The 12,318-nt window shown below is 40.6% G+C and overlaps 1 protein-coding gene across 1 annotated transcript; it reads left to right on the top strand.

Annotated features, from left to right (window-relative positions):
- The first annotated feature begins 3,406 nt into the window (after positions 1 to 3,406).
- On the top strand, positions 3,407 to 6,269 carry LOC146310584 (uncharacterized). Its single transcript, XM_084743201.1, has one exon. It carries the CDS (start codon positions 3,945 to 3,947, stop codon positions 4,608 to 4,610), a length of 666 nt encoding a protein of 221 aa, XP_084599327.1. The 5' UTR covers positions 3,407 to 3,944; the 3' UTR covers positions 4,611 to 6,269.
- Positions 6,270 to 12,318: the final 6,049 nt, after the last annotated feature.

The raw sequence follows: 12,318 nt of genomic DNA, 5'->3' as shown, positions 1-12,318 counted from the left end.
TCTCCACCTGAATTGAACAGATACACTATAATGTGTAGTGTAGTGACCGACTGTACTCAGGACACACCCTCAGAAATATGCATTGCAAATGACATATCCAAAAAACAAAACAAGTAACTTGACTACAGGTGGATGTGCTGCTTTCAACCTACTCTTTCAGAATTCTAGATTGAGCTGAATATCTGACAAAAGATAGTGATATTAAAGTGTTAGTTGATCCAAATTACACAAAGAAAATACATTTTATGGCTTTAATCGTAGGTTGTAAGCTACCTGTGTGTGAAAATCCAAGACAAATGAGGTGAAGGGATTTTGTTTGTGGCTCTTACAGAATTGGAAAAAAAAGACTAACACAACATTTCCAAGCAACATCTCTTTCTAAAAATAGTGCTTCCGTTAGTCCACATAAGTCACTATGAAAAGCTTTCATTGGAGCTATTTTCTACTGAAGAACTAGTCCAGTTAAAAATGGGATGACACTGTGTTCTGTGACATGAGTAACAAGGACAGCGTTCATGAGAAGAGATGTTTCTACTGAATCATTCTCAGGTTGTCAAACGCTGTCGCTCTCGATCAGGTCTTTCTCCTAAATCGCTTACGCCACTCTGAAATAAATCTCAGTCATGGCGGTGCGTTAAATATCTCAGTGTTAGTATCTCACTTTCACCTCACAGCAAGAAGGTCGGGGGTTTGAATCCTGGCTGGGGAAGGGCCTGTTTGCATGATCATGTTTTGTTTAAATGGGTTGCCAGGTCCTGTGGTTTCCCTCACCATCAAAAACATGTATGTTTGGGTAATTTTCATGTCAGTGCTTAGAACCGGAGTTGGTCCTTGGGCGCTGCACAGTAGCTGTTCCCAACACTTTGGATGGTTTAAATGCTGAGAACGAATTTCCCTATGTTGATCAACAAAGAACAACTTAAAAGACTAAACTAAATAAACTCAAAAGTATCTGAATGAAAGAAAAATGAGAACAGATTTTCCTTGTAGTTTGGGTGAACTGACTCTTTAATAAGCTCTTTTTCACAGTTGCTTTTCATACAGTGATTTGCTATCAGCCCTTTATACCTGCCAAATTAAACAGTGAACTACACTTGAAATGGAGGATACAGGATTAAATGCAGTCTAAGAGGAGGCTGTCCTTCCAGCTGAAACATCATTTGTTGTGGATGTTCATTTATCTTTACTATTATCTTGTTCGAAGTGAATAAATGGCTGATCGCAGGTCCACATACAGTATCTTTTACATTAACAGCAAAACAGCTGGAATTCATTTACTCATGACTGTATTATTTCATAAAATTGTGCGACAACCACCTGTCCAGGGTTATAATGTCATTTATTACTTGAGGCGGGACACAACAGAAGTTTCATGGTCATTTGGGTATCATTCAAATAAACCTGAAGACCATGCAATATCTAATGCAAACATTCTGCCAGTCAGGCACCAGAGGAGTGACATTCAATAAACCACCATAGACTCAGTTTATTTAAGATGACTGATGTGTTTTTAACAAAATGATTGTAATGAAAAACAAAACAAGACCAATACCCTCCTGTGATACAGGTATCCAGGTAGAACGACTCGCATTAAGGCTGATTTTCATTATCATCCTCCCCGACTCCACATCATAAAACATGGTAATGAAAATAATAAACCCTCCTGTATAAACACCTGAATGTGGGTGTGTGTGGGCCTGTGTGGGGGTGGCTTGTTTCGATGTAGATATCGGCACGTGTTGCAACAGGACAGACCTTTTTCACAACAGCCATTTTGACACGTAAACACAGTTGTTACCAGTGATACCAATAAAGGTTTTGTCACATTCAGGTCAAACGGAGTCAGAGCTCAGTGGAAAGGCTCTGCTACACTAAATGGAACAGAATGTCAATTAGTATCATCTGTGTTTAACCAACTATTTCAGATCGATATGGCTGCTGTGAAAAAGGTCTATTGGCTGCTCAGTTGAAACGTTTAGTTTTGTAACATCACGAGGTACAATAATGTACTTTCACTTTATATGTTACAATACAATCATGTTAATTACAATATCTTTTTAAGGCTTTTATAATGCTGAAACTTGTCAACATGACTTAGTTATTACTTATCATAAGTCGTGACACTTTGTCAACATGTATTATAATGAGTCATGAGCATTTGTAGGTACTTGAATGTTAGATACAGGAATGTAATGATGGGTAAAATAATCTGACAATAATTAATTTATACCACTTTACAATAAAGACTAACTTTATAAATTATTTGTATATGGTTTATAATAGGTTGTAAACACTTTATAAATCATTAATAAAAAAAATATATAAACAAGTTATAACACAGTACTCATACACCAATATCACTATTTGGCAAGATCGAGTTACTGCTTGCTACTGTTAATTTTACTTAAGAGCAACATTTATAACTGGCAAAGGGAAGTCTTATTGTGAAGTGTAAAATACTGCACAGTGAAAATGTCGAGGTAAACAATACCGTCAAAGCCTTATTGTATGAATCTAGTCATTTGATGTCGTTTTGTACCAAATTACTAAGATATTATGATGGTCTTCATAGCTTATTAACAGGTACCTGATGAAGCTAAGCTAAGTGAGCAATGAGTTCTGGGGCTTAAAAAAAAAAAAAAAAAAAGCAAGGCTCATACTAACATAATCCCTCATCACTTATGGCCCACTATATATGTGTGGTGTTGTGTCTGTACCTGCAGAGATGCTGAGATTCTGCCCTCTGCCTGTATTTCCTTATTTTCCTCATTATTTTTCTGTGCTCATGATGCTTGGGACAGCCCTGAAGAATGGACAAATCCTACTGATTCTGCCTTTAACAGTACAGGTAAATGTGGGCTCACCATTCGGCCAGCAACAGGCCACTGTTGCACCTTTTATCTAATATGTTGAAACCTTTCCAAAGAGTGACCTCACCTCTATGTATAAGAAACTGTGTTATAAGTTGTTAATAATTGTTTATCAATACTTTATGAAGTGTCAAACATTGTCCCTTTGCCTTCACCTGTCTCACCTCTCCAGCTTCCCAGAGGACATGCGCAGTGACAAATCCCTGGCGCTGTCCTTTGTGCTGAAATGAGGTCAAAACTGATCCAAAAACTAAGCAGATATCTGATGTATGCAGTATATAAGCCACTGGTAGTGCCTTCAAGTTTATAAGTGAATTGGGTGAGCATTACATAATTCATAAATTCCGGTCAAATTTCATTAATTACCACTGTTCTGGCTCACTGCACAGATCTAACATGCATCCTTTCCACTTGGGTGCGCACATTGTAAGGTAAACACTTTGCAGCGTCACTTCATCCCCGCTACAACATCCTGCTCTCTCTCCATGTGCGCCACCAGCATCCTGATGTACAGCTGATGAGTGTGTGGGTTTTTTTTTTTTTTTTGTTTCTTCTCGGGCTGTTGCACAGCTGCTGCTTCTTTAAGAGCCACCGCCCGCCCCCTCTCCTGTATTTTTAGCTGAGCCAGCCACTTCATTTGCTGGATAAGACAGACAGTTGTGTACCGTATGATCTCACTTAATCGTTTTAATAAATCAAATCTTATACTGCGGTGGATTCGCCGTGGGCCTCCAGCCAGCTGTTCCCTGGAAATGTCGTGTAGGATAGGAGGCGTTTGTCCTGCCGCTGTCGGATGCTGAAACGCGCAATCAGCCTGTGGATGCTTGATGTCCATTATGAAACGCGATGCTGCACTGGGTGCCGAATATTAGGCGCTGCGCTTTTCAGATCAAATGAATCACAAGAGATCAATTTAGCTGCAAAACCCTGCTGCTGCTGTGGTGCGGGCGGTTCAAGGTGGTCCAGCATCTTTCTCCTCAGCCCTCTGCCTCCTGTCTTCTCTTGGATTGTGGATAACAATTAGGCTTCAAGACGGAGGGGGTGGTGGAGCATCGAGGAAAAAATAGGGGCAATATGAGAGAGCGGGACTTCATGCCCAATATGGAGAGGGGCAAACCTGCTACTTATACGGGGGACAAAAAGGCTAAGATGGCTGCTAAGACTAACAAGAAGTGGGTGAGACTAGCCACTGTGTTTGCATATGTGTTGTCCGTGTCCTTAGCAGCCATTATCCTTGCCATTTACTACAGCCTGATCTGGAAACCGACCAGTGCGTCCTCTTCTGCGGGCAAGCCGGGAGTACCCGAGGAGGTCACCCCCACCGCGAACATCTCAACTAATATCTCCATCAGCAGCAACAGCAGCAGCAGCAGCAGCAGCAATGTCTCAGAGTGGAACTCTACACAGACAGAGCTGCTGCCTTTCAACCAGAGCAGACAGGAGGGCACAACCCCGCGCAGTCAGCCGTTTCAGCGGGGCGACAGAGTCGAGAGCGCGGTTGCCGTCTCTCCGCAGAAATTTGCGCACTCGCAGCAGGAGGAAGAAGGACTCTACGCATCATCTTCATCTTCCCACGGTCACACGAGCGCGGAGAGGTCGGGCACATTGGGGAGGTCTCAGCCCGGAGCGAGCTACCACGTCCCGGCGAGCACCACCAGGGAGCCTGAGGATGACGAGGAGGAGGAGGAGGAGAGGAAGGCGGCTGCAGATGCTGCCACAGCCGGCCTGAGAGGAGCCTGATCGGGCCTCCTCATCCTCATCCTCCTCCACCACCACCACACCCCCCTCCTTACACATAAACTGACCCAACATGGAGTGTTTTACAGACTCAAAGCCGCAGGTCGGATAACACACACTTCTTCTTTACACTCATTTTGCAGAGCCTCTTATGGATGCTGAACTGCACACATGAACTGGTATCTCGCTCTGAATCGGATGGATAAGAAAAGAGGAGACCTCGCTTTTCCGGTCGCACTTCATTTTACAGTACACATATAGGACGTAACAAGCTGTACTTTGTATCAAATTACACAAAACTACATATATGTTCGTTATAGACAGTAGCTATCACTAATATACACTATACTCACAACGGTACACTGTTAAGACGCAACAAGCCTTACTTTGAATCAAATGAAACAAAAACGAGAAATATGTTCTTTGTCTGACACTTTATGTGATTTCACTTTAGTTTACAGTGCAGCTCTGTTGCAGTGTGTCCCCAATTACCCTCTAAAACCGTCTACCAAGGGTCTAACAGTGGGAAACAGTGGGCTACACTTTGGTTTACAGAATGGTACAGTACAGTTCTCAGTTAGACATGTGATTTTTCTTTAGTTTACGCTGCAGTTCTGTTGTAATGTGTGCCACATTACCCTCTAAGAAAGTCTAATAAGGATCTAACAGTGGGATACAATGCACTTTAGTTTACAGTACAGCTCTGCCGTAATGTGTCCCTAATTACCCTCTAATGAAGTTTTAAAGGGCTCTTACAGTGGGAAACAATACATTTTAGTTTACAGTATAGTTCTGGTCTAATATGTCCCTACTTATATAAAATATACTAAGGGTCTATAAAGGGTCCGGTGCCATCTAATAAAAAACATCTTACTTCTAGTTTTTGTTTAATTTGATACCAAGAATGGCTTGTTGTGTCTTATCAGTGTACTGTAAAATAAAGTGTGACCGCTTCTTCAATGAACACTGTTTCTCCTTCAACAACAACTATGCTTTTTTTTTTGTTTTAGGCCCTCTGTATGCCTTAAATCAATGTGTGTCTACTTTACCTCGGACAGCTTCTGAGGCCTCCAACCTGCCTGTACGCGTGGAGAACACTGGCGTCTATAAATATTTTGTCAAATGAATAGGACACGGGCTCCAGCTCAAGATGCTTCTGGTTTTGCAGGACATAAATATGTCTCACAGGCATACAGCGCTGCTTAACATCACTGCCATTCATCGGCTGGTCTAAATCAATAACCATGCATTTTATTGCATTTTAACATAGGTTGTATTTTCTTGTCATGGATCAAACCTGGATTCTGAGTAGAAGAACCTGCATTATTGAGTTATGCTCAGGTATGTGCATATAACCATGTAAATGTATTGTGTATTTGGTTATGTACATATATAGGGCAGGCATACATCTTTTTTGGCCTAGATGAACTTTTAGTGTAATTAGATGATTTTTATTAAAGGTACAGTATGTATAATAGGTATAACTATATCACAAGGTACAAATAAACATCCTTAGAAAATGATTCATTTCTATGGTTTTATAATAGATCTGTGTACATCAATGAATTAACCACTGACATTATCCTGTATGTTAATGATATTTTATTTATTCAGAGCCAGAATGGATAATATATATTCAAATAAATGTTAGGTTTTTCCTAATATTGTACATTTTGTTTCCAAATTAAGAGGTCAGATGGATTTAAATTAAATGTGTTTCACTTCAGGCTAGGGCTGCATGAATAATTGACGTATTATTTGCCAAGTGCAATATCCAAATTGCAGAAGCTACAGGTTTTTTTTAGAAAGGTAAAATCTGTGACAAAACAGCATTATAATACACTACTGTGGAGCTGCACAGATGCCCCCGGCCTACAAATCTTGTTATCCAGATGTAAGAAAACATACAGACCCCAACAAATGTCACATCATCATGATTTTAATAGGGTTTTTTTCCCCTTAAAATAAAAATTGTGATGTAAAAATTATGATCATTCAAACTAATCGTTAATCTTATTGCAATCGCAACATCTATCAAAATAATCACAATATTTTTCTTTTTACTGTATCGTGCAGCCCTACCTTAGGCTATGAGAGTAAAGTATAATGTGCAAAACCCACATGTACTGAAGAGGTATCAACAGAAATAACCACAGTGTGACCGTGAAAGTACAAAGAGTGCTCAGTTTATGATCAAACTAGTGACCTGGACATTTAATCAAATTTCACTGAGGGGGCTCTTTTAAGGCACAGTTTACCCTAGGATCAAAAACACACATTTTTCCCCCAATGTGTAGTGCTCTTGATCCATCTAGATAGTTTTGTTGTGAGGTCCCGAGGTTTGGAGATATCGACAATAGAGACTTCTGTCTTCTCATGAATTTAAAGGAATTAGACCGAACTCGGCTTGCAGTGCTCAAAGCACTAAAAAACATACATTTTAAAAACTCAACGGCAATATTTCTTTCCAGAAATCATGACCTGGTTACTCAAGATAATCCACAGACCTTGTTGTGAGCAGTTTCAGGTTGAAACTATTTTCAGCCATAACAGTGCAGAATGGGAAGTGTGCATCTACTCATGGAAGAGAGGCTGATGCTTGTGACAGCGCAGGATGTAAACATTAATGGCGTCCTCCTCAGCTGAAGACAAACAAAACACCCTACTCTTTCATTTAAAAGCGAACTAATCCCAAGCCAAACAAAAGAATAAACAAAAGATATGTACTAAACTTAACTCCTTAATGTCTCCTTAATCTAAACAGAGAAACAGTAGTAGTAGTGTTTCCCCCTCTCTCCCTTCCCAGTTCCCGCTCAGCCTATAAACATTAGATTGTGATGTCACAAATTTTTCAAATGCCTTTTTTGGCTCAAGGAAAGTTTTACAAATGTAAAACCTCCGAGGATCAAAAATTTATAACAGAAAGAGTCATAACTGACCTTGTTTACAGTTAGAGGTGTTCTGTCAACAGTTTTATAGATGTTTCTTTTATTATGGTGGTCTATGGAGAAAATGCTTTTAAGGCCAGTGTGGAATTTTTCGCTACAATACCGCAAGTGGCCATGGGAAAGAATTGGTGGCAGGGCTGCCCTGTCTACTTCTATTATAAATCTATGGGACTAACACAAGCAACAGTTGTCTGGGCAAACGGACAAATTAATGTTAGTAAAGAAGACTGAGCTAAGAGTCAAGTAACCCAAGCGTTGGTTGTTTTGTCAATCTCAACGCACAAAGTTACTCAAAGCGGAGAGGACAAGGTTGACTGCCGCACTGCTGTCAACTAACAACCACCTTGAAAACACCCTGAAAACAGAAGCTAAATTCACTTTATTTAGGTCAGCCTATCTGCATTGGAGATTGACGCCTGTTAAATGACAGAGATCCTCACACAGAAAAAGAGCACTCACTCTCCACCAAAAACAGTCAATGCAAAAATACAGAGAAAAATACAATATATGTGGCTGGAGGCCATAACAGACCTTTAGTTCCATTCCATATTAAAGAGAAGACAACTCATTTCTACAGCCGATATCTCCAGAACTCTGCAACTCACACCAGAACAGTCTGTATGGTTAAATAGCGCTACAGGTAAGGGGAAAATTTTTGATATCGGGGGTGAACTGTCCCTTTAATTCTACCTGACTGAACTATCCAGTGTCTGCTCCTCATGGAGACAGAAGCATTCATCTCTCCCAGTCTGCCACAGTTCAGCCGCTGCAGCTCTCACTGAAACCACTTCACACAGTCACATGTGGTGAACTATGAAGTGGAAATAGGACCAACCACCCCGTGCGCTCTCCCAGCAGCATGTGAGGGAGGTGTATCGATTTGAGAGCTCTGTTGTTGCACTGTACAAAACAGAGAGGAACACATTACACAATACCGCTTGGTGCTATTTTTGATCCAACTCTCTCTGAAAAAAGGGACTGTTTGCCTGAAAGCTTTGGTTTCCATGCCGGCAGTGGTGACAAGCATCATTCACTATCGCACTGAAAATAAAGCCACTTCTTGGTTTCCGCTGAGCAGCCAGTGCCTCTGTAATGTCGTCGCAGTGTGATGTAAACAGTGATGACATGCACTGGTGTGTTAATGGGACATATTTTCAGAACCGAAGCCAAAGTATGTGTCTGCTGTGAGTCCATTCATCAGGCACAAGACAGAAACATCCTCCATCCTCGCAGCACAAACCATGTGTCCCAGAAAAATGTAATACAGGGTATTTATAACACAGTGACAGGCCTGTCAATGCTGCTGCAGAGGCCTCTGCCTTGACAGATGTTTCCAGTGCCTCTTATGGCTCCCTGTGATATATGAGAGGAGTAATGATCGACCTATTGATGAAGGAGTTCATCAGTGCTGACAGTTATGGCTGAGAGCTACGTCTGAGTCAGGACACGGCATCTGACCTTATGACTCCCGAAACCAGTCAGCAAGGCACATGATTACATTATCTGATCATGAAATCAGTCATATGTTACATTTAGGTTGCATTTGTGTTGTGGCTCGAGCCAGGCAACGGATCACATGGTTTCTGTAAACAGGAAAGACAAAGAAAAATATTATTAAAACACAAAAAATATAAAAGCTAGTTGTCATAGCTATTCACCCTGTCCTCTTTTATAATACAGTGGTGGTAACTGAAGCTGTATTCTCACTTTAAACCCAGATTTATCAAGAAAAAGACACAATTTCATCTTCCACCGGACACATCCACAGTGAGACAATGTAAGACACACTGAAGGAAGATTTGCCAAGATTTATACTGCTAATATTGGAAATTACAAGGCAGAGGAGCATGAGCATAAAAATGCTTAGAGATCCCTTCCAGAGAAATAAGACACAGAAAATTTGCCTAATTTGTGTCTGATACACTGCAGTTCAGTTACCTAAAATCCTGCAAATCAACCACATCCACTCCTTCACTGTCATTTAAAGACTCAGCATCTATGAATATGCAAATATCTTTTGTTTAAAATGTTTCAAAGAGCAACGCTATGGAGATCGACAGGTGCGTAGGAGAAGACCATAGGTCCACAATACAAAACAAAAAGACTCCTGCACACTGTCTTCACTTGCAATCAGAGATTTAATAAGAACTATGACCTTCATCAGGTTATTTTACAAGACAAAAGGAGAGATCAAATTTAAATGGACAACAGTGTGTGGGAGTCTTTTTGTTTTGTTCAAATGTTTCAAAAGCTTCACTCATCCTTTCTCAGTGTACAGCTGTGTGCAAAATTGCATATTAACATGCAATTTAGTACCCTAAAAACGGTATGTGAGATTTTTTTTTCCCGGAAAACTTGGCATGAAACTAATACTGCATGAAATATATACTATTTACTGCTACTACTACTACTCACAGGACACTATGGCAGCATAAATATCCCACAATGCAATGCAGTCGTGACTTCAACAACAACAACATAGCAGAGAATGGTAGACAACACAGTTCAAGGCAGCTCTAGCACAACGTCCATAACGCTTCAACTGACCCTTCCAAAGTCCCACCCCTTTTTGCTCTGTGCTCCAGTAACAGTTGAGCAATGTTGTTACCCAGTGCTGTCTAGCTAGCTAGTGTTATACTGGTATTATCTACATAACATAACATAACCTGCTGGCTAATCACTTATGTATATTAGCCAGCAAACTAACTTGTTAGCTTGCATTTTGCTAATGTTAGCTAACTTAAGATGTAACTAAAGCCTATGTCACTTTTGCAGGTCCCCCTCTTTCAACGAGTGTCAAAACTTGTTTTTCTTTTCAACATAGATGAGCCAAGCAAATAGCATAGTATTTCTGTGATGTAGATGATAAAATGTATATATGTTTAGGACATGTCCAGGTCCTTTAACTGACTTATAAATAATATATTTCTGTACATGTATAAAAGAATCACAAAATCATAGCTTTGTTTGTACAGACAGGCTTTCGAATAAGGTTGTTAAATGATGCTTGCAAATCTCAGATCAATATGTCACATAGTACACACACACCTTGTCAGCCCAGCCTGCTGTCACCATGCTGGGGGGGCGGCACACAGTCTCCTTGATCAGGACAGCTGCTGAGGCGTGGTTGTTACATCATGAACCATGACAGGGCTCGGGGGATGACGCACACGCTCAGTGGGGACCGCCAAGCTGCCTGTGTGAGGTTCTGTCAGGGTCGCAGGGCCAGGCCAGACCTCGCTTCCACTTAACCCACATCCATCAGCTGTAATGAAACACCTCGAGAGCCTCCAACCGTTACCTCACTGTGTCTGAAACATGGCTAATACACGAAAAAACCAGGAACAGCATAATTTTAGCTACTTACATTTTAGCTAGAGTTAGAGAACATTGATATCCCTGTCATATCTGCCCTCTAAGTACAAGGTTACAGTCAGAAGCCCCTTAGCTTAGCTTAGCACAAAGACTGGGAACTGGGAAGCAGCAAGCTTAACTCTGTCTCAAGGCTAACTATGCCCACCTACTAAAGCTCTCTAAAACAATACACAATACATACAATTTGTTTATTTTGTAAAAAAAAAAAAAAAAGGCAGGTTGCAGTCAGGTTAATAAGACACAACATGTACCTATAGCACTTACTTATGTCTCATTTCTTTAAGAAAAAAAAAATTAAAAATGATAAGCAAAAGTGTTTGACAAATGAATTTAATGTAAATGTAATTAAAAGCAATCATTAGAGGTGCTGATAGGGCATTGTTAACCTTTGGACAGAGCAAGGCTTGCTGGCTGCTCCCTGTTTATAGTCTTCATTATATATATATATGTTTCCCAACTTTGGATGATATTTAATATTATCTGGTGCTCACAAGTGGTTTGAATGCACTTATTGCACGTTTCTTTGGACAAAAGTGTTTGCCAAATTATTTTTTTTTTGTAATGTAAATGTAATATGTAGGCTTTGGAGGTGCTTGTAGGTGAATTTTCTTAACACTGGACAGTGTCAGGCCAGCTGTTGCCCCGTTAATAGTGTGTCCATATCATTCTGCAGTCAATAGTTAACATTAAACCCCGAGCACCACTGTAGCCTGATTTTGTCAGATGTAAGAGAAAGCCACACTTAGTAAGACATTTCCCCAAGCCAAACAATTTCAAACCCAACACAAAAACAAAAAACCTACTGTTACACACACAAACGGGATAGTGTGTGTGATCCACTATGACAGCACCACCTTGCTTTAAAGCTGCTTTTACCAACAGTTGAGGTCTTTTTTTTGATTTTTTTTTTTTTTTTCCTCAGGAAGGCAAGCTTCTGAAGCTGTTCTCCGCTGCAGAGTGCAGCTGACATAATCCTACACTGCACTTCAATCCTCTAACACAGCCTACAGGACTTATTTCCATAATATCAACACCCCCACTGTAGTGTACTATTGCGTCAGACCCTTCAAACTATTAGCTAGCTTAGCACCAAAGTGAACAGTAGTGTTTTATAATACCATTGGTAGGAATCAAAAGGCTTCGGGCTTGTGTGTCAGGAAGAATAACTAAAGATAGATTTTCAAGGACAGTGAGGCTCCTGTACTCACTGTGCAGCAGGTCAGAAGGCTGCCATGGAGATAGCCTTGGGAGGAGATAATTAAAATAGTGGCACCTACGGGAGGTCCCACCTGTAGGGTTCAGAGGGAGCTGTTTCCAATGTGACAGCCCTGCAGAGAGCTCATCTGAAATTAATCAAATCCAACATGACTAAGTAGACCAAGATGTAA

The sequence above is a fragment of the Lutjanus erythropterus genome, chromosome 18 (assembly GCF_056507025.1).
Source record: "Lutjanus erythropterus isolate fLutEry1 chromosome 18, fLutEry1.hap2, whole genome shotgun sequence".
In the NCBI taxonomy this organism is placed as follows: Eukaryota; Metazoa; Chordata; class Actinopteri; order Lutjaniformes; family Lutjanidae; genus Lutjanus; species Lutjanus erythropterus.
The sequence above is the reverse complement of the archived record's forward strand: the minus strand, read 5'-3'. Positions and strand labels throughout refer to the sequence as shown.